At 44.1% G+C, this 22226-nt stretch overlaps 1 protein-coding gene across 1 annotated transcript; it reads right to left on the bottom strand.

Annotated features, from left to right (window-relative positions):
- Positions 1–1303: 1303 nt before the first annotated feature.
- On the bottom strand, positions 1304–17656 carry LOC311117362 (serine-rich coiled-coil domain-containing protein 2-like; the record flags this gene model as incomplete). The annotated part of the gene is made up of 4 exons (XM_084192320.1): positions 1304–1460; positions 2970–3051; positions 12899–13001; positions 17544–17656. Coding segments are annotated over 4 exons (455 nt in total), but the record flags the coding sequence as incomplete, so codon positions are not given.
- Between the last annotated feature and the right edge of the window lie 4570 nt (positions 17657–22226).

Here is a 22226-nt window from a genome sequence, read left to right as displayed (position 1 = left end):
CCGTGCAAATCTATGATGCGAGTGATGACAATAGTGTCGACAACAGCCCTATGGGACTGCAGTGGGACAACAACAGAATCACTGTTGGGATGCATATATATATTAACCTTCCCTATATAGTACACTACTTTTGACCAGGACCCATAAGGCTTTGGTTAAAAGTAGTGCACTACATAGGGAATAGGGTGCCATTTGGAACGCGAATCATCCCTTGTGTCCAAGCTGGGAGAAAGTCAGGTCAGAGATGGCTCTGTCTAACGTGGTTTGTTGTTCTAATAAAATAATATTTAGCATGGCTATATATAGTCGGAGAGGCCGGGGATCATTTCGGGGAAATTAATTGTTTCCCAGAAGCAGTCAAAAGGTTGATTGTGTAATAAAAATATTCAGCTCGGCAGTATGTCTCTGCCTTTCATAGGCTACTGCAGTGAGCCTACTGTTACACAGGCAGCATGGCGTAAAGATCCCCAAACGTCACAGAAGATGATATTGGTGCCAGTCACTCTCCTACTAATCTCACCGGCTGAGATACTATGTCCCAACTTAACCTTGCAGATATGTACAAACTCAGAGTCTGCATACCAAATGGAATCCTTTTTGCTACATAGTGCACTACTTCTGACCAGAACCATATGTGCCCTGTTCAAAAGTAGTGCACTACATAGGGAATAGGGTGCCATTTGGGACACAGTATGTGCCCCCCTGCTTTCTCTTAGGACTATGGGGGAGGGAGATAAATGGAAAATCAATAGGAACAGGGTGCGCCAACAGTGACTATTGAGCATCGTTCTTCAGACACACAGCAGAGAGAACTAAAGCCTCTCCTGCAGAAAGCAACACCGCCAATCTGACATGGTCTGTGCAGCCCACTGTTTAAACCCATCTGTGACTGTGCAAATACACCTTAGATGTTGAGGAAAATAGTATTGGAGGGGAAAATCGTAGGTTATCAACAGAGCCTGTTGAGTGACAATACACAGCTAATAATAATTCCAGCCTGGATCAGTCTCACCAAGATACAAATGATCGTATGACTCTCCAAGTAGATCTCAGTATGAGTCGCCTCCCTAGCATTGACAGAAAAACACCAACGGTGTAATCAGTGAGTCAGTGTGTTTGAATCATAACAATACATGGAAATAGTGTGATTGTTCGCATTTAAGTGCATTATCCCCCGTGTGTGTGTTCTACAGAGTACGAGTGGAGCAGAAGCTGTGTGTGTGTGTGTGTGTGTGTGTGTGTGTGTGTGTGCGCGTGTGTGCGTGTGTGTGTGTGAGTGTGCGTGTGTGTGTGTGTGTCCGACCTGCAGCAGGAGCTTTAGGTGTTCTAGCTGGGTCTTGACAGAGTAGCAGTCCTCCGCCATGTGTTTCAATGTCAGCTCGTCCAGCTCCACCACCTGGTGAAGACCTGCCAAGCCTGTGCCCTGGTACCCATCATACGGCTGGAACCCAACGCCACTACTGGAGAGGCAGAGGGACAGGGAGGGCGAAAGACCGAGAGGGGGGAGGGACAGTCAGAGATGGGAAGAGAGAGGAGACAGTCAGTCACTGCACGTGAGACGGGGGTGAATCGGAGTCCCCACGGGAGGAAGCCTGTGACAGGTGAGTGGCAGGTAGGGGGTCAATACATGTTATCCACTTATCAGGGCACGAGTAGCCGTCTCCCACATGTCAGCAGTGCACACATACATCATTCACATTGACCTAGGTCAATCTCTCTCAAACCACGTATATTGTACAGCAGGGCTCTCCAACCCTGTTCCTGGAGTGCTACCCTCCTGTAGGTTTGAACTCCCACCCTGTTCCTGGAGAGCTACCCTCCTGTAGGTTTGAACTCCCACCCTGTTCCTGGAGAGCTACCCTCCTGTAAGTTTGAACTCCAACCCTGTTCCTGGAGAGCTACCCTCCTGTAGGTTTGAACTCCCACCCTGTTCCTGGAGAGCTACCCTCCTGTAGGTTTGAACTCCCACCCCGTTCCTGGAGAGCTACCCTCCTGTAAGTTTGAACTCCAACCCTGTTCCTTGAGAGCTACCCTCCTGTAGGTTTGTACTCCAACCCTGTTCCTTGAGAGCTACCCTCCTGTAGGTTTGTACTCCAACCCTGTTCCTGGGGAGCTACCTTCCTGTAGGTTTGAACTCCAACCCTGATCCTGGAGAGCAACCATCCTGTAGGTTTGAACTCCAACCCCAGTTGTAACTAACCTGATACAGCTTATCAACCAAGCTAATCAGATGCGCTAGATTAGGGTTGGAGCAAAAACCGACAGGGCGGTAGATCTCCAGGAACAGGGTTGGAGAGCCCTGCTGTAGAGTATCGCAATATTCATTTTTGTCTATTACGTTTTTTGTTAACGTTAGCTAGCGCTAGTCGGCTGTACCTACACCAAAACTCCGGTATTTACCATCCTATAGGTTGTTCTCCATCTTTTTTAAATGGTGATCCAACATGTTTTCAGCACTTTTACCTCCAAAACTCATTTTCTCATGCGCTCTCGTCTCTCTGCAGCAGACATACAGTATAGTGACAATATGTTCCGAACATCGAATCGCAATACATATAGAATCGTGACACACATCGAATCGCAATACATATAGAATCGTGACACACATCGAATCGCAATACATATAGAATCGTGACACACATCGAATCGCAATACATATAGAATCGTGACACACATCGAATCGCAATACATTTAGAATCGTGACACACATATAATCGCAATACATATAGAATCGTGACACACATAGAATCGCAATACATATAGAATCGTGACACACATCGAATCGCAATACATATAGAATCGTGACACACATAGAATCGCAATACATATCAAAACAATATTGTATCGTGAGGTCCCTGGCAATTCCCAGCCCGACTATCAATAACCAGAGGGCAAACGCAGAGATACAGTCAAGAGTGCCAGGATTTGTGTGACAAAGAAATGTGATTTAATGCCACCCAGCAGCTCACCGGTTGTCATTGTGGAGGTGGTCCTCTGCAGTCCAACAGAGCTGTCTCCTCCAGTGGGCCAGATGGGACATCCCATCAGTATCTACAACAGGAGACAAGCAGACAAAGGCATGGAGTCAAAGGAGGACCATACACACACACAGACAGCCACACATTCTTATTAATGATTTGGCTAAATAAATAAATACATTCAACAGTTAAATGTTGGAGTGAGATAAGATGATGCTAATATCCTCCGATATAACTGAACAAGACCTGCAGAACATTTTATTACGTACAGTCAATTGAGTGCAAAAGATGGAGACGCATGATCAATCAGAAAACCCCCCACAGATAATGCCTTTTAGAAACACAGGTACTAAAATTCTGTTTTGTTTTGATGAAGAAATTCTTGAGTTTACTAGCAATTAGAAATATTTCGGTCTTTATTTTGATAAACGTATGACTTTTCTGTACGGCACATCTTCCATGGCAGACTCAGCAAGTAGAGCTCTTGGAGGAGTTAATGGAGAAACAAAAACACAAAAAGATATTGGTTATGCCTCGTATTCCAAACTGTATCAGACGTGTGTGTCCTGTTCTGGACTACTCAGCAGGAGTGTGGGGTGCTAAGAGGTATCTCAAAAACAAACATGTTCACAACAGAGCTATCCGTTATTTTCTGGGTGTCCACAACTTCGATCCTATCCTAGCAATAACTGGGGACATGGGCTGGGAAGCCTGTGAGGTGAGATGGAAGGCATGCATGGTGAGACTTTGGAATAGACTGTTATGTTAATTGCCAGAATAGCCAGCAAAGTTTTTCACTGGGATCTCACCATAGGCGGAGCCTGGGCATCTGACATGTCTGAACTTTTTCAACAGTAACTGTGAACATCCGTACAAAAATCGAATGAAGGGAGACTAGACGCTTTTAAAAACAACTGGGTGGAGGAGATTATCGTAAACCCACATTTAGAACTTTTTGTTTGATTAAGGTGGACGATTTCAAGTGTGAGAGATATGTTAAGTACAACCTACCTGAACGCAGGTGGTCAACTATGCGCACAGGTAAGATCAGCGATATTGCCCCTGCGTATTCAAACAGGTCGGTACTGTGGTGAAATGGAAGAGGAGAGACTTTGTAATTACTGTGACCTCGAAGGGGTAGAGAGTGAAAATCACTTCATCCCCTGTTGCCTCTTACCACAATACATGCTTGTCTCTATTCCAGAAAGCCCACCAGGTAAATCCTGGCATTATGTGGCTGAGAGACAAGGAAAAAGTAAAAATGGTTATTTGTCAATCGTATATTCCAGTTAGCAGAATGTTTTGGATAGCCTATAGTTAAATGTATTATTTAGTTCTAGACATAGGCGGCAGGTAGCTTAGTGGTTAAGAGCGTTGTGCCAGTAACCGAAAGATCGCTGGTTCTAATCCCCGAGCCAACTAGGTGAAAAATCTGTCGATGTGCCCTTGAGCAAGGCACTTAACCCTAATTGCTCCTGTAAGTCGCTCTGGATAAGAGCGTCTGCTAAATAATGTAAATGTAAATGTATACACCAAAGCGCACATACAATGCCTTGGAATTCTTCTGGAATTAAAATTGATTGAAATATACAAAAAAATCCTAGAGGAAAACCTGCTTAATTCTGCTTTACACCATACAGTGGGAGAGGAATTCACCTTTCAGCAGGTAGTGCTGAGCGATTAACCGAAATGTCAGTTATTTTTCGTTTTTAAACAACTAATTGACCAAAGTCGGTTCAATTATTTGAATTCCATTTTGTTAGGGGTTTTTTTCTAGGAGCTCAATGTGCACATTGCACTGCAGTCTAGAGATCAAATCAGATCAAGCCCGAACTGTGCAATGTAGTAGGTAGTTGTAGTTTCCAAAAGGCCAGAAAGCTTTTCCGGTCTGTGTGTCTTTTACGCCATCATGGGACTTGTATTAATTGTTTTATTCTGCGTTGTTACAGCATTCAACCCCCATAATGCATAGTGCATTTAATGTCTTTAAATCAACCATTTATCGGATCATCAACAACTTCAAGGAGAGAGGTTCAATTGTTGTGAAGAAGGCGTCAGGGCGCCCAAGAAAGTCCAGCAAGCGTCAGGACCATCTCCTAAAGTTGATTCAGCTGCGGGATCAGGGCACCACCAGTGCAGAGCTTGCTCAGGAATGGCAGCAGGCAGGTGTGAGTGCATCTGCACGCACAGTGAGGCGAAGACTTTTGGAGGATGGCCTGGTGTCAGAAGGGCAGCAAAGAAGCCACTTCTCTCCAGGAAAAACATCAGGGACAGACTGATATTCTGCAAAAGGTACAGGGATTGGACTGCTGAGGACTGGGGTAAAGTCATTTTCTCTGATGAATCCCCTTTCCGATTGTTTGGGGCATCCGGAAAACACCTTGTCCAGAGAAGACAAGGTGAGCGCTACCATCAGACCTGTGACATGCCAACAGTAAAGCATCCTGAGACCATTCATGTGTGGGGTTGCTTCTCAGCCAAGGGAGTGCGCTCACTCACAATTTTGCCTAAGAACACAGCCATGCATAAATTGTACCAACACATCCTCAGAGAGCAACTTCTCCCAACCATCCAAGAACAGTTTGGTGACGACCAATGTCTTTTCCAGCATGATGGAGCACCTTGCCATAAGGCAAAAGTGATAACTAAGTGGCTCGGGGAACAAAACATTGAAATCTTGAGTCCATGGCCAGGAAACTCCCCGGACCTTAATCCCATTGAGAACTTGTGGTCGATCCTCAAGAAGCGGGTGGACAAACAAAAACACACAAATTCTGACAAACTCCAAGCATTGATTATGCAAGAATGGGCTGCCATCAGTCAGGATGTGGCCCAGAAGTTAATTGACAGCATGCCAGAACGGATTGCAGAGGTCTTGAAAAAGAAGGGTCAACACTGCAAATATTGACTCTCTGCATAAACTTAATGTAATTGTCAATAAAATACTTTGACACTTATGGAATGCTTGTAATTGTACTTCAGTATAAAATAGTAACATCTGACAAAAATATCTCATAACACTGAAGCAGCGAACTTTGTGAAGACCAATACTTGTGTCATTCTCAAAACTTTTGACCACAGCTGTACAACACAAGGCCAAATCTACACTGGAGTTGCTTACCAGGGAATGTTCCTGAGTGGCCAAGTTACAGTTTTGACTTAAATCTGCTTGAAAATCTATGGCAAGACTTGAACATTGCTGTCTAGCCATGATCCCCAACATCTTGACAGAGCTTTAAGAATTATAAAAATAATAAATGGGCTAATATTGCACAATCCAGTGATTTCCCCAAGAAGACTCACAGAGGAAGGCCCTAAAAATTGTCAAAGACGCCAGCCACCCTAGCCATAGACTGTTCTCTCTGCTACAGCACGGCAAGCGGTACCGGAGCGCCAAGTCTTGGTCCAAAAGGCTTCTTAACAGCTTCTACCCCCCACCCCATCCCCCTCTTTTACGCTGCTGCTACTCTGTTTATTATTTATGCACAGTCACTTTAACTCTACCCACATGTACATATTACCTAAATTACCTCGACTAACCGGTGCCCCCGCACATTGACTCTGTACCGGTACCCCCTGTATATAGCCTCCCTACTGTTATTTTCCTGCTGCTCTATAACAATTTGGTTATTTTTTTATTTTGTGTATATATATATATATATATATATATATATATATATATATATATATATATATATATATATATATATATATATATATATATATATAATGCAAAGAAAATAAGTTCATGTTCATTTTTAAACAACACAATAGTTATGTTTTAACTTAGGAATAACCCTGATTTTCAATCACAGCTTTCATGCGTCTTGGCATCAACAGTCTTTGATTGTCTTTCAACAGTCTTTCACATTGATGTTGGGTGACTTTATGCCACTGCTGGCGCAAAAATTCAAGCAGCTCGGCTTTGTTTGATGGCTTGTGAGCATCCATCTTCCTCTTGATCACATTCCAGAAGTTTTCAATGGGGTTCAGGTCTGGAGATTGGGTTGGCCATGACAGGGTCTTGATCTGGTGGTCCTCCATCCACACCTTGATTGACCTGGCTGTGTGGCATGGTGCATTGTCCTGCTGGAAAAACCAATCTTCAGAGTTGGGGAACAATGTCAGAGCAAAAGGAAGCAAGTTCTCTTCCAGGACAACCTTGTACGTGGCTTGACTCATGCGTCCTTCACAAAGACAAATCTGCCCGATTTCAGCCTTGCTGAAGCACCCCCAGATCATCACCGATCCTCCACCAAATTTCACAATGGGTGCGAGACACTGTGGCTTGTACAGTGAGGGAAAAAAGTATTTGATCCCCTGCTGATTTTGTACGTTTGCCCACTGACAAAGACATGATCAGTCTATAATTTTAATGGTAGGTTTATTTGAACAGTGAGAGACAGAATAACAACAACAAAATCCAGAAAAACGCATGTCAAAAATGTTATCAATTGATTTGCATTTTAAATGAGGGAAATAAGTATTTGACCCCTCTGCAAAACATGACTTAGTACTTGGTGGCAAAACCCTTGTTGGCAATCACAGAGGTCAGACGTTTCTTGTAGTTGGCCACCAGGTTTGCACACATTTCAGGAGGGATTTTGTTCCACTCCTCTTTGCAGATCTTCTCCAAGTCATTAAGGTTGAGGCTGACGTTTGGCAACTCAAACCTTCAGCTCCCTCCACAGATTTCCTATGGGATTAAGGTCTGGAGACTGGCTAGGCCACTCCAGGACCTTAATGTGCTTCTTCTTGAGCCACTCTTTTGTTGCCTTGGCCGTGTGTTTTGGGTCATTGTCATGCTGGAATACCCATCCACGACCAATTGTCAATGCCCTGGCTGAGGGAAGGAGGTTCTCACCCAAGATTTGACGGTACATGGCCCCGTCCATCGTCCCTTTGATGCGGGGAAGTTATCCTGTCCCCTTAGCAGAAAAACACCCCCAAAGCAAAATGTTTCCACCTCCATGTTTGACGGTGGGGATGGTGTTCTTGTGGTCATAGGCAGCATTCCTCCTCTTCCAAACACGGCGAGTTGAGTTGATGCCACAGAGCTCCTTTTTGGTCTCATCTGACCACAACACTTTCACCCAGTTCTCCTCTGAATCATTCAGATGTTCATTAGCAAACTTCAGACGGGCATGTATATGTGCTTTCTTGAGCAGGGGGACCTTGCGGGCGCTGCAGGATTTCAGTCCTTCACGGCGTAGTGTGTTACCAATTGTTTTCTTGGTGACTATGGTCCCAGCTGCCTTGAGATCATTGACAAGATCCTCCCGTGTAGTTCTGGGCTGATTCCTCACCGTTCTCATGATCATTGCAACTCCACGAGGTGAGATCTTGCATGGAGCCCCAGGCTGAGTGAGATTGACAGTTATTTTGTGTGTCTTCCATTTGCTAATAATCGCACCAACTGTTGTCACCTTCTCACCAAGCTCCAGCCTTGTGTAGGTCTACAATCTTGTCCCTGACATCCTTGGAGAGCTCTTTAGTCTTGGCCATGGTGGAGAGTTTGGAATTGATTGATTGATTGCTTCTGTGGACAGGAGTCTTTTATACAGGTAACAAACTGAGATTAGGAGCACTCCCTTTAAGAGTGTACTCCTAATCTCAGCTCGTTACCTGTATAAAAGACACCTGGGAGCCAGAAATCTTTCTGATTGAGAGGGGATCAAATACTTATTTCCCTCATTAAAATGCAAATCAATTTATAACATTTTTGACATTCACTTTTCTGGATTTTATTGTTGTTATTCTGTCTCTCACTGTTCAAATAAACCTATCATTAAAATTATAGACTGATCATGTCTTTGTCAGTGGGCAAACGTACAAATCAGCAGGGGATCAAATACTTTTTTCCCCTCACTGTAGGCCTCTCCAGGTCTCCGTCTAACCATTAGATGACCAGGTGTTGGGCAAAGCTGAAAATTGGACTCCTCAGAGAAGATGACCTTACTCCAGTCCTCTACGGTCCAATCCTTATGGTCTTTTGCAAACCTCAGCCTGGCTCTTCTTTGCTTCTAATTGATGAAGGGCTTTTTTCTAGCTTTGCACGACTTCAGCCCTGCCCCTAGGAGCCTGTTTCGAACCGTCCTCGCCGTGCACTTCACCCCAGCTGCCGCTTGCCATTCTATTTGTAGGTCACTTGATGTCATCCTATGGTTGTTGAGTGACATTTGAATGAGTTGGCGGTCATCCCGGTAAGTAGAGAGTCGTTTACGCCCTCTGCCGGTCTGTAGCTTTGTTGTTGCCAATGTCTGCTGCTTGACCTTGTTCTTATGAACCGCCGTCTTTGAAATTGTAAGAATGGAAGCAACCTGACGCTCACTGTATCCCTCTGCCAGTAAAGCCAGAATTGAACCCTTCTTTTCCTCACTCAAAACTTTCCTTTTCATGTCTTTTGGCATGGTCAATAGTAATTTTTTGATTAATATTACTTTTGAGGTACTATTAGCACTGTTTTTGCCATCCAGCTGGTCCTATTGCAAGAGGATAGTGATGACCACAGCAGTGGTTTTTATACTTTTCCTTGTTAAATAAGATTTGGTTCAGGTGATTACCTAATCAGTACCTAATTCAGTAGAATGAGGTGTGGCTGTGTTGGAATTCAACAGACACTGGAATGGAATGGCTGTCATACATGTAGAGATGCTGATTTAAGAAAAAATTGCAGTGGTCTCTTAAATTTTTTCCACAGCTGTATATATATATAAAACATTTTTTTTTTTTTTTTTTTCTCCTTTTTAACTTTGCTATTTTTAACTTCACACATTTTTTTTTTCTCCCTTAAAAACTGCATTGTTTGTTACGGGCTTGTAAGTAAGCATTTCACTGTAAGGTCTACACCTGTTGTAGTCGGCACATGTGGCAAATAAAATTTGATTTGATTTTTGCTGTAATTGCTGCCAAAGGTGTTTCTAACATGTACAGTGCATTCGGAAAGTATTCAGACCCCTTGACTTTTTCCACATTTTGTTACAATACAGCCTTATTCTAAAATTGATATAAAAAATACAAAAATCTCAATCTACACACAGTACCCCATATTGACAAAGAAAAATTTTTTTTGGTTGTTGCTAATTTATATATATTTTTTTATGAAATATCACATTTACATAAGTATTCAGACCCTTTACTCAGTACATTGTGAAGCACAATTTGGCAGCGATTACAGCCTCGAGTCTTCTTAGGTATGACGATACAAGCTTGGCACACCTGTATTTGGGGAGTTTCTTCCATTCTTCTCTGCTGATCCTCTCAAGCTCTGTCAGGTTGGATGGGGAGCTCCGCTGCACAGCTATTTTCAGGTCTCTCCAGAGATGTTCGATCGGGTTCAAGTCTGGGCCACTCAAGGACATTCAGAGACTTGTCCCGAAGCCACGCCTGCGTTGTCTTGGCTGTGTGCTTCAGGTCATTGTCCTGTTGGAAGATTAACCTTTGCCCCAGTCGGAGGTCCTGAGCGCACTGGAGCAGGTTTTCATCAAGGATCTCTCTGTACTTTGCTCCGTTCATCTTTCCCTCCATCCTGACTAGTCTCCCAGTCCCTGCCGCTGAAAAACATCCCCACAGCATGATGCTGTTACCACCATGCTTCACCGTAGGGATGGTGCCAGGTTTCCTCCAGACGTGACGCTTGGCATTCAGGCCAAAGACTTCAATCTTGGTTTCATCAGACCAGAGCATCTTGTTTCTCATGGTCTTAGAGTATTTAGGTGCCTTTTGGCAAGACATCTCCAAGCGGGCTGTCATGTGCATTTTACGGAGGAGTGGCCACGAACATAAAGGCCTGATTGATGGAGTGATGCAGAGATGGTTGTCCTTCTGGAAGGTTCTCCCATCTCCACAGAGGAACTCTGGAGCTCTTTCATAGTGACCATCGGATTCTTGGTCACCTCCCTGACCAAGGCCCTTCTCCCCCGATTGCTCAGTTTGGCCGGGCGGCCTGCTCTAGGAAGAGTCTTGGTGGTTCCAAACTTCGTCTATTGAAAAATGATGGACACTGTGTTCTTGGGGATCTTCAATGCTGCAGATATTTTCTGGTATCCTTCTCCAGATCTGTGGCGACACAATCGCGTCTCGGAGCTCTACGGACAAGTCCTTCAACATCATGGCTTGGTTTTTGCTCTGACATGCACTGTCAACTGTGGGACCTTATATATACACAGGTGTGTGCCTTTCCAAATCATGTCCAATCAATTGAATTTACCACAGGTGGACTCCAATCAAGTTGTAGATATATCAAGGATGATCAATGGAAACAGGATGCACCTGAGCTCAATTTCGTGTCTCATAGCAAAGGGTCTGAATACTTATGTAAATAAGGTATTTGAAAAACCTGTTTTCTCTGTCATTATGGGGTATTGTGTGTAGATTGATGAGGCTTTTTATTTATTTAATCAATTTTAGAATAAGGCTGTAACGTAACAAACTGTGGAAAAAGTCAAGTGGTCTGAATACTTTCCGAAGTCACTCTTTTAAAAAAGGTTATTAAAAAAATATTCCCCTAGATTGCTGACAAAAATATTACAATTACAGAATTTGAATCCCACTTTGTAACAATACAATTTGAAGAAATCCAAGGGGTATGAATACTTTTACAAGGCACTGTATGTATAGATTGTGTGTATATGGGCCGTCGTTCATACTAATTATTTATTGGGGCTCGACGGGTTTAAAAGCCTTTTTTCGTTTAATGTGTCAATTGAACCTGTAAGGGATGGGTCGCCAACTGGTGATTCGACAAAAAAAAAAACGAATACAAATAAAAACATAACACAAGCCACACATCCTTTAAAGGAATGATGCTACCTGATCTTTCTCAGTTCCACACCATACTCAAAGTCCTATAGTCTATACTGTATAAACAGTGTGTTCAGGTTGCCGGGAGCAGTCAAAAGCAGAGAAAGACATCAGAAGCAATAAGAGCACATAAATCAATCTGATGCCGGAGACTCAGCATCTGCTTGTCTCTGAGGGGTTGGTTTCTCTCACTCTCTCACACACACAAAGAGGCAAACTACAACTCTGCAAACAACAGAACTTAAGTTAAGCTTTATGGAAATGATCGGATTTTGTCTTTTAACACCACAGAAGTCTCTCAGCTTCCCAGGCTGAGTGGGATGAAAATGGCAAAATAGAGACAAAAAAAGGAAGATCTGCGGGAGAGAAAGAGTCGATCCTCCCACGCTCGACATGCTGCTACCAGAGACAAAGAGGGACGAGATAGTTGCCTTGGTTAGTACTGTCTGTGAATTCATCCCTCTCTGCATTGTTTAAGCCTCTGTTGTGTCTGGGTTCTCTGAAGACATGTGTTCTTCTTTCACCCACGATTACGGTTCAAAACCGGACTGCTATGGCGACGCACATGGAATAACAAATAGACCTTAAAAGAAATAACCTGAGCTAGAGCGTGAATTGGTTGTTTTGAAAACTACACCGTCCTAGTCTGTCTGTGTGAACTCACTGGCAGGCAGGAGCCTGGAGATGCCTGAAGAGCCTTGATCGGGAGGCTACGAGGGAGGGGAAAAGTGAAAGCGCTGTTGATGTTTGGGGCTTTTCCTGTCGCAGGAGTGTACAGTAAAAATAGAAAACTAAGGCCTTCCCTTACCTGTACGGGTTTCATGCCTTTAAAGGAAGTTGCTATAGGACCCCTCCCCTTGTACTGGGGTGATGACCTCCTCACTCTAACTATGTCAGTCAAACAGGAGGGAGGGCAGATTGGGAGGCTTGACATGGCCTTATGCTAATTCTAATGCCATGCTTCAACATGATGCTTAGACCGTGAGGTGCATTCCTGTGAAGTCTGACAGGACAGCACTCTCCTTGTTCAGTCCCCTTTTCCCACACTCGCTCCCGGTAGACTAAGTTGCCCGTTGGCACAGATCTAGGAATGGTGTCTAGAGACAAACCACACTCACCGCTGTGCAAGGAGCCATCCTCAGGGAGGTCATCGTCCAGCATGAGATCATCGTCGTCCAGGTCACACCCAGACTCTAGGTTGTCCAGGTTGTTGAGTATGTCCTAGGGTTGGGGGGGGGGGACAGAGAGAGAGACTAAGATTATTCAGTTTGAGGCCTCAGAGTTTTTTTTCTTACAATAACAGAAGAGAAACCATTATGAAAGTGAAGTTCATCTCCTTCAAGGAAAATATGTAATTGAAGAACGAGAATGAAAGGCCGAATTCCATGGTAATTTATTACACACAAAAATAAAACTGCTCTCTTGTTCAATAATGTCTGGAGTAAAACTACTTCCATTAGGGTGAGACAGTTCTTTTGAAAGCGCCAATCTATGCAATTTTTTTATACATTAAAAACGGCAAGTCAAAGCCAAGGTACACATTTTTATCAATATGTTGAAATCTTTAGCAACAAAAGGTAAACAAAATGTGAAAATAAATAGCTTGGGCCTATTTTCATCTTAATGACCCTCAAGACATTGGTTGAAAATGGTGACTTATTTAACGAAAAACTACGATACAGGAATAAATAATAATAATAAATAATATGCCATTTTGCAGACGCTTTTATCCAAAGCGACTTACAGTCATGCGTGCATACATTTTTGTGTATGGGTGGTCCCGGGGATCGAACCCACTACCTTGGCGTTACAAGTGCCGTGCTCTACCAGCTGAGCTACAGAGGACCACAGGAATATATCTGCTGGAGTGAGAAAATTCTATCAAAGAGAACACATTTTATACAAACGGTGGTATGGATGAACTTCAAGGGGGGGGGGGGGGGGGGGGGAGAGCGAGAGAGCGAGAGAGAGAGAGAGAGAGAGAGAGAGAGAGAGAGAGAGAGAGAGAGAGAGAGAGAGAGAGAGAGAGAGAGAGAGAGAGAGAGAGAGAAAGAGAGAGAGAGAGAGAGAAAGAGGGTGAAAAACAACAACCAATCTTTGGCCATGAGAGAATCTGTCTGTCTCCGTAGTCCATATACAGTGTGGTTATCTTCCGGCACATTTTCTTTTTGCTCTGGCCCCCTGCCTTCTCTTAGGGCTTAGTCACAGCACAGCGCTCCTGGGAAATGACATTTCCCCATGGCAGACGCCCATCCATCCATAGCAGGCCCTTACAGCCTTATCTCCTGCTAGAAAAAACAACAACACAGGAGCTCCGAGGAGAGATCAATGGCCAAGGTCTTACGTTAGCTACAGTTTCAGGGATCTCGGATCCCATAAGCAGCCCTGTCGCTGGCGGCTTGCTCACTTCACATCAGAGCTACAGACAGACACTCGACCTCTATGTGGAACTGCCTGGGACATCTCACTGATATCTCTTACCCATTTGAAACGTACGAACACACAGGTGTGATCATTCTACAGTGGTTCCTGCAGCGATACGCTCAAACCAGTGTGATTTTAACACTTATTTAGAACGTCCATTTACTATTGATGCAACAGTCAGCGTTTGAGCTGGCCACAGAAACATTTTGCACAAACACAGTTTTTACAACGTTATGTCCTCAATGTGAGCAGTTTATTTTTGGATGCAATGTTCAGACATTCACAGAAGTAGCAACAGTGTAACACAATTCTCACCCAATCCGGAAAATGTAGGCTACATTAGTCGTAGCGCTGAGGAAAGAGTGACCTAACACAAGCGGTCATATTTAGCTAACTCTCGGCTGACAGAAACCATAATATGAATTAGCTAACAGCAATTACTATTTACAATTCATCACATCACGAGTGACCTCACCAGTTATGGAAATAATTGAGTAAAACACTTTCTAAAAATCGAAAGTAATCCGACAATGGGTAGTTTGTGTCGTCTACCATCATTCACTTCCGGACGTTTACTCGAAAGACGAGTGAACCATCCCTTCACCTGGTTTTGTTATAACATCGTTGGTCTGACAGACGTTTACGTGACAACCAGAATGCATTGTAGGATGTCAACAAACATGGCACCACACATAGCTGGCAATTAGCTTAGCATAAGCTCATCATAATCAGTACAACCTTCAAAAAAGTATTTTACACACATCATACAGTATGTGTCCATTACAATCTAGGCAAGAATCGGAACGCCTGATTCATCACCAGTACATGAAAATATGAATAAAACAGTAAATACATTATGCTCCATACATACAGTGGGGTAAAAAAGTATTTAGTCAGCCACCAATTGTGCACGTTCTCCCACTTAAAAAGATGAGAGAGGCCTGTAATTTTCATCATAGGTACACATCAACTATGACAGACAAATTGAGAAAAGAAAATCCAGAAAATCACATTGTAGGATTTTTAATGAATTTATTTGCAAATTATGGTGGAAAATAAGTATTTGGTCACCTACAAACAAGCAAGATTTCTGGCTCTCACAGACCTGTAACTTCTTCTTTAAGAGGCTCCTCTGTCCTCCACTCGTTACCTGTATTAATGGCACCTGTTTGAACTTGTCATCAGTATAAAAGACACCTGTCCACAACCTCAAACAGTCACACTCCAAACTCCACTATGGCCAAGACCAAAGAGCTGTCAAAGGACACCAGAAACAAAATTGTAGACCTGCACCAGGCTGGGAAGACTGAATCTGCAATAGGTAAGCAGCTTGGTTTGAAGAAATCAACTGTGGAGCAATTATTAGGAAATGGAAGACATACAAGACCACTGATAATCTCCCTCGATCTGGGGCTCCATGCAAGATCTCACCCCGTGGGGTCAAAATGATCACAAGAACGGTGAGCAAAAATCCCAGAACCACACGGGGGGACCTAGTGAATGACCTGCAGAGAGCTGGGACCAAAGTAACAAAGCCTACCATCAGTAACACACTACGCCGCCAGGGACTCAAATCCTGCAGTGCAAGACGTGTCCCCCTGCTTAAGCCAGTACATGTCCAGGGCCGTCTGAAGTTTGCTAGAGTGCATTTGGATGATCCAGAAGAGGATTGGGAGAATGTCATATGGTCAGATGAAACCAAAATATAACTTTTTGGTAAAAACTCAACTCGTCGTGTTTGGAGGACAAAGAATGCTGAGTTGCATCCAAAGAACACCATACCTACTGTGAAGCATGGGGGTGGAAACATCATGCTTTGGGGCTGTTTTTCTGCAAAGGGACCAGGACGACTGATCACTCAAAATCGTGAGATTTTGAGTGAAAACCTCCTTCCATCAGCAAGGGCTTTGAAGATGAAACGTGGCTGGGTCTTTCAGCATGACAATGATCCCAAACACACCGCCCGGGCAACGAAGGAGTGGCTTCGTAAGAAGCATTTCAAGGTCCTGGAGTGGCCTAGCCAGTCTCCAGATCTCAACCCCATAGAAAATCTTTGGAGGGAGTTGAAAGTCCGTGTTGCCCAGCGACAGCCCCAAAACATCACTGCTCTAGAGGAGATCTGCATGGAGGAATGGGCCAAAATACCAGCAACAGTGTGTGAAAACCTTGTGAAGACTTACAGAAAACGTTTGACCTGTGTCATTGCCAACAAAGGGTATATAACAAAGTATTGAGAAACTTTTGTTATTGACCAAATACTTATTTTCGACCATAATTTGCAAATAAATTCATTAAAAATCCTACAATGTGATTTTCTGGATTTTCTTTTCTCATTTTGCCTGTCATAGTTGACGTGTACCTATGATGAAAATTACAGGCCTCTCTCATCTTTTTAAGTGGGAGAACTTGCACAATTGGTGGCTGACTAAATACTTTTTTTCCCCACTGTACATACATACATACATACGGTGTGCTACAGTAAAAAGAACACGATATACAGAAACTATAATGATAATGTAATAAGGCACTTACTTACAATCTGGACTTCATTTAAAAGCAGCCTGTAAAGCTGCTTTCATGTTTTGCTTCACGACCACAGCTGTCGGAGTGAAACCACCCTTAAAATATGACCCAACTGTTGGGAGTCACACACACACCAACGCACGTATGCACACCAGAGAAATCCACAGCATTAGAAAGTGGTTATTGGACTGTTGGAGGGAGAGAGCACGCTTCTCCCTCTCTCATCAATATTTGTTTCAATTGATGGACACAGCTGTTGGAGTGAAACGACCCTAAAAATATGACCATGTTTTTTTTTTTTGTGGGGGGGGGGGACAGAGAAATCCACAGCCTTAAATATGATTATTGGACTGTTGGAGGGAGAGAGCAAGCTTCTACCTCATCAATAGTTGAGGGACGCCTCACCAATGCCGTGTGACAGTCACTGAATAGGCAGGAACTACAGAGAGAAAGCACAAGACTCCAAAAAGCCGTCTTTCGGGGGAGAGAGAGAGCGAGAAGAGTCCACTTTAAGGATTGATGTCTGGTGGAGAGAGAGAGAGAGAGAGAGAGAGAGAGAGAGAGAGAGACAGAGACAGAGACAGAGACAGTCCACTAAGGTTGATGTCTGGTGGAGTGATCGCATTAACATTACCTCTCCCGGTCGGGCGCCACGCATGACACAAAGTGACAACTTAATGAGCAATGTAACTCAGCAAACTTTTCTTTCGGTGAAGGAGTTGTTCTGTTTAAGTCCGTTGAGGCAAATTTAACTTCACGAGACCCAATTAAAAGTCCTACATAGCAGCGTCGGGCCTGTCAACATCATTGACTCACCGGGGCCTTATTCAGAGGCATTGGGGTGTCTTTCTCTAGAGCACCCACACTGAAGGCTTCGCACGATGCTGACCCAGGCCATGATCGTGCCACAATGGCAAAGACAGTGAGATCTGCAACACGGAGAGCCACTCACCATCAGCCAGAAAGTTACCGGCCCATTCTGGCTGTGGGCTGTTGTCTCACTGGGCTAAATAAGGGTGGGTCATGAGGGGAGACCAGACCAGGACTGCCTTATAGAGACCAGCCTCGTCCAGCGTACTGAGTTAAGCCAACCATCCACAATGTTTGAACCAAACATTCAATATCATTTCTCAATCAGAAATGATCAAACACAAACTGAGGTTGCAGACTTTTGTATGGGCCTTGCTATGTCCCAGCCACCACTAAAGGTCTACCGCAATAATGGAGACGAGAGATCAGCCTTTTAACGCCTTAGCGTGCGGTGTGGCAGTATGTGTCGGAGGGGAGGCTAGGAGAGAGCGAGAGCGAGCTGAAGGGTAATGACATTGTCAAGCAGTATCAGTAAAGTGGAAGGAAAAAGGTCAGGCCCATCACGAGCATGATTAAATCGCCGCTACGCTCATGCACTGAGTAAATCCTGCTTGTGTCAGAGCACTGACTACAGGCGTATGCTTTAGAGGCCACACGGAGGAGGCGGCAGGGTTGCTTTGCAAATACACTGGAGACACATCTCCACGCTCATTCACAGGGAGAGAACACTATTTGCCACCTTTCACCTACAGTGGCTTGCGGAAGTATTCACACCCTTAGCATTTTTCCTATTTTGTTGCCTTACAACCTGGAATTAAAATTGATTTTGGGGGGGTTTGTATCATTTGATTTACACAACATGCCTACCACTTTGAAGATGCAAAATAATTTTTTTTGTGAAACAAACAAGAAATAAGACAAAAAAAACCTGAAAACTTGAGCGTGCATAACTTTTCACCCCCCCAAAGTCAACACTTTGTAGAGCCACCTTTTGCAGCAATTAGTCCCCTGTAGCTCAGTTGGTAGAGCATGGCGCTTGCAACGCCAGGGTTGTGAGTTCGTTTCCCACGGGGGGCCAGTATGAAAATGTATGCACTCACTAACTAAGTCGCTCTGGATAAGAGCGTGTGCTAAATGACTAAAATGTATGTCTCTATAAGCTTGGCACATCTAGCCACTGGGATTTTTGCCCATTCTTCAAGGCAAAACTGCTCCAGCTCCTTCAAGTTGGATGGGTTCCGCTGGTGTACAGCAATCTTTAAGTCATACCACAGATTCTCAATTGTATTGAGGTCTGGGCTTTGACTAGGCCATTCCAAGACATTTAAAATGTTTCCCCTTAAACCACTCGAGTGTTGCTTTAGCAGTATGCTTAGGGTCATTGTGTTCTCGGGGTGATGAGAGGTGTTGGGTTTGTGCCAGACATAGCGTTTTCCTTGATGGCCAAAAAGCTCAATTTTAGGCTCATCTGACCAGAGTACCTTCTTCCATATGTTTGGGGAGTCTCCCACATGCCTTTTGGTGAACACCAAACGTGTTTGCTTATTTTTTTCTTTAAGCAATGGCTTTTTTCTGGCCACTCTTCCGTAAAACCCAGCTCTGTGGAGTGTACGGCTTAAAGTGGTCCTATGGACAGATACTCCAATCTCCGCTGTGGAGCTTTGCAGCTCCTTCAGGGTTATCTTTGGTCTCTTTGTTACATCTCTGATTAATGCCCTCCTTGCCTGGTTTGTGAGTTTTGGTGGGCGGCCCTCTCTTGGCAGGTTTGTTGTGGTGCCATATTCTTTCCATTGCTTCATAGCAAAGGGGGTGAATACATATGCACGCACCACTTTCCCGTTATTCATCTTTTAGAATCTTTTTAAACAAGTTATTTTTTTCATTTCACTTCACCAATTTGGACTATTTTGTGTATGTCCATTACATGAAATCCAAATAAAAATCATTTTAAATTACAGGTTGTAATGCAACAAAATAGGAAAAACTATGAATACATAAAGCTTATAATGGAGGTTGTTTTTGCCTTACAGCCATTACAGCGTAGCCTAGCTCTCCTTTCATTCTCATAAGACTATATTGGGGCTATACATTGAAATGGTGAACGATGAGCTAAGAATATGCATTATTTCTGAGTGAATTACAGAGTGTGTTCTGTGCAGTAATGGGTTCTATTGTACGCTGTAGATTTTCAATGCATGCAATCCACCCATCACACAGTACATCCAGGTCTCTAATGCACAGTAAACATGACATATTTAGCACTGACACAATAGGCTGACTGAGGCTCAGTTTAGCCTAATGACTAAAACAAAGACACCTAGAGGCTGCCACCTTCACCGGCTAATCAAGAGCCCATTAGGAACACTAGGCCAAGAGAGACCCAGAGAGCATAGATTTGAGATTCAGTGCAGGGATGGATTAAAAGAGCAGGCTTCTGGCAGTCTCTCTGTGATGATCTGGGAGGAATCTCGGTGGGGGGAGAAGAGAGCGAGATGCAGAGGAGGAAGAGAGGTTCTGGGTCATCAGCACACTGCAAGGAGAGGGAAATATTTAGGGGCTTGGGGCCAGGTTTTTGACCTTGGATGAATTACACGCAACTATATTTGCTGCTACTGTACTTGGTATCCTTCACTAGATATGGTCTGTTGTCTTTTACAAAACCACAAGGGCAGGTGGACATTACACTGGCTATGGTTGCTGTTGGAATACAGGCGCATTGCAGAGGAAAAACATTTGTGATCATATTTTCAGCGTATATTCCTCTGCAGAATTTCCGAGCATTGCCAATGCCATGCAACTTGGTGGCTTTATTTATATGAGAGAGACAAAGTCCAAGGAACTCCAAAAAGTGTGAAACAATACGGAGAACAATGAGTCTCACCAGACACACTGGAGTTCGCCCAGTGCCTCACACTGGATGGAGTTAGCCCAGTGCCTCACACTGGATGGAGTTCGCCCTGTTCTTCACACTGGATGGAGTTCGCCCTGTTCTTCACACTGGATGGAGTTCGCCCTGTTCTTCTGGACATAATGTGCTCCGCCTGCATATTCTCTGCTCTAGCAGTGGGGATGATTATAGAGGAGAAACTCCCCATGAGGACAAAGGCTATTTTAAGCTTAGGGGTTAGGTTTAGTGTACGGATTACAAATAGAGTTACGGTAAGGGATTCGGTTTAGGGTTAGGGGTTAAGGTAAGGGAAAATAGGAAAGGAAATAATGTTATGTCCCCACAAGGACAGAAGAACAAAACGTGTGTGTGTGTGTGTGTGTGTGTGTGTGTGTGTGTGTGTGTGTGTGTGTGTGTGTCAGAGAGAGCAAGAGAGAGTGAGCGAGGATAAGGGGATGGGTGAGGGGGATCTGAGCTGTGAGGAGAAGCATGAATGAGGGCGATGGTGACACACCTATATACCTACCCCAGCCTGCAGGCCTATAGACTTCACCAGCCATCACACCCATCTTGGACCAACACTGCCACCCTGTGGCCTGTCTGCACACGTTTTATTTACAGCACCCTTGTACTACTATAATAGGAGTCTCCCACAAGCAATGTAAGCAACATGACAACAATACCTTCTGGGGACAAGAACAGAAGAGTCAAATCAATAGTTGTCTCCGATGGGCATTTATGGTGTCTAGTGTTCAGTGGTTATCATGCGAAGTCATTGTCAACATATGAATTGGCTTTCAAAGCATACAGACTACCTCCTCTATTGTTGCTACCTGACGTGATCTGTGAATCTGTATGCTGTATGTCCCAATAAAACCATGTGAATAGAACATCACAGCCTTGTACACTGAAACACTGCATCGATACATTTCGATCTATTGAAGCTAGATCTGGCCCAGATGTGCTTTGTCTTTGGCGGTTTAGCGAGCTGATGTTGAGCAGTGCCGCTGCTGTGAGGAAATGAGTGCTCAGCGGAAGGAAGGCTCAGCGGGGCTGATGTAGCCTGAGCATAACGGACATCCCCACACGGAGGGTGACAGAGCAGGATATGGGACGCAGCCTGGACCACCTTGACGTTTTTGTTACGTTACAGACTTATTCTAAAATTGATTGAATTGTTTTTCTTCCCCTCATCAATCTACACACAATACCCCATAATGACAAAGCAAAAACTGGTTTTTAGAATTGTTTGCAAATGTATTAAAAATAACAAAATGGAAATATCACATTTACATAAGTATTCAGACCCTTCTTGGGTATGACACTACAAGCTTGGCACACCTGTATTTGGGGAGTTTCTCCCATTCTTCTCTGCAGATCCTCTCAAGCTCGGTCAGGTTGGATGGGGAGCGTCGCTACACAGCTATTTTCAGGTCTCTCCAGAGATGTTTGATCGGGTTCATGTCCGGGCTCTGGCTGGGCCACTAAAGGACACTCCTGAAGCCACTCCTGCGTTGTCTTCGCTGTGGGCTTAGGGTCTTTGTCCTGTTGGAAGGTGAACCTCTGCCCCAGTCTGAGGTCCTGTGGAGCAGGTTTTCATCAAGGATCTCGCTGTACTTTGCTCCATTCATCTTTCCCTCAAACCTGACTAGACTCCCAGTACCTGCTGCTAACAACATCCCCACAGCATGATGCTGCCACCACCATGCTTCACCGTAGGGATAGTGCCAGGTTTCCTCCAGGCGTGACGCTTGGCATTCAGGCCAAAGAGTTCAATCTTGGTTTCATCATGTTTTTTTCTC

The sequence above is a fragment of the Coregonus lavaretus genome (genome assembly GCF_964263955.1).
Source record: "Coregonus lavaretus genome assembly, contig: HAP1_SCAFFOLD_7337, whole genome shotgun sequence".
Taxonomy (NCBI): domain Eukaryota; kingdom Metazoa; phylum Chordata; class Actinopteri; order Salmoniformes; family Salmonidae; genus Coregonus; species Coregonus lavaretus.
The sequence above is the reverse complement of the archived record's forward strand: the minus strand, read 5'-3'. Positions and strand labels throughout refer to the sequence as shown.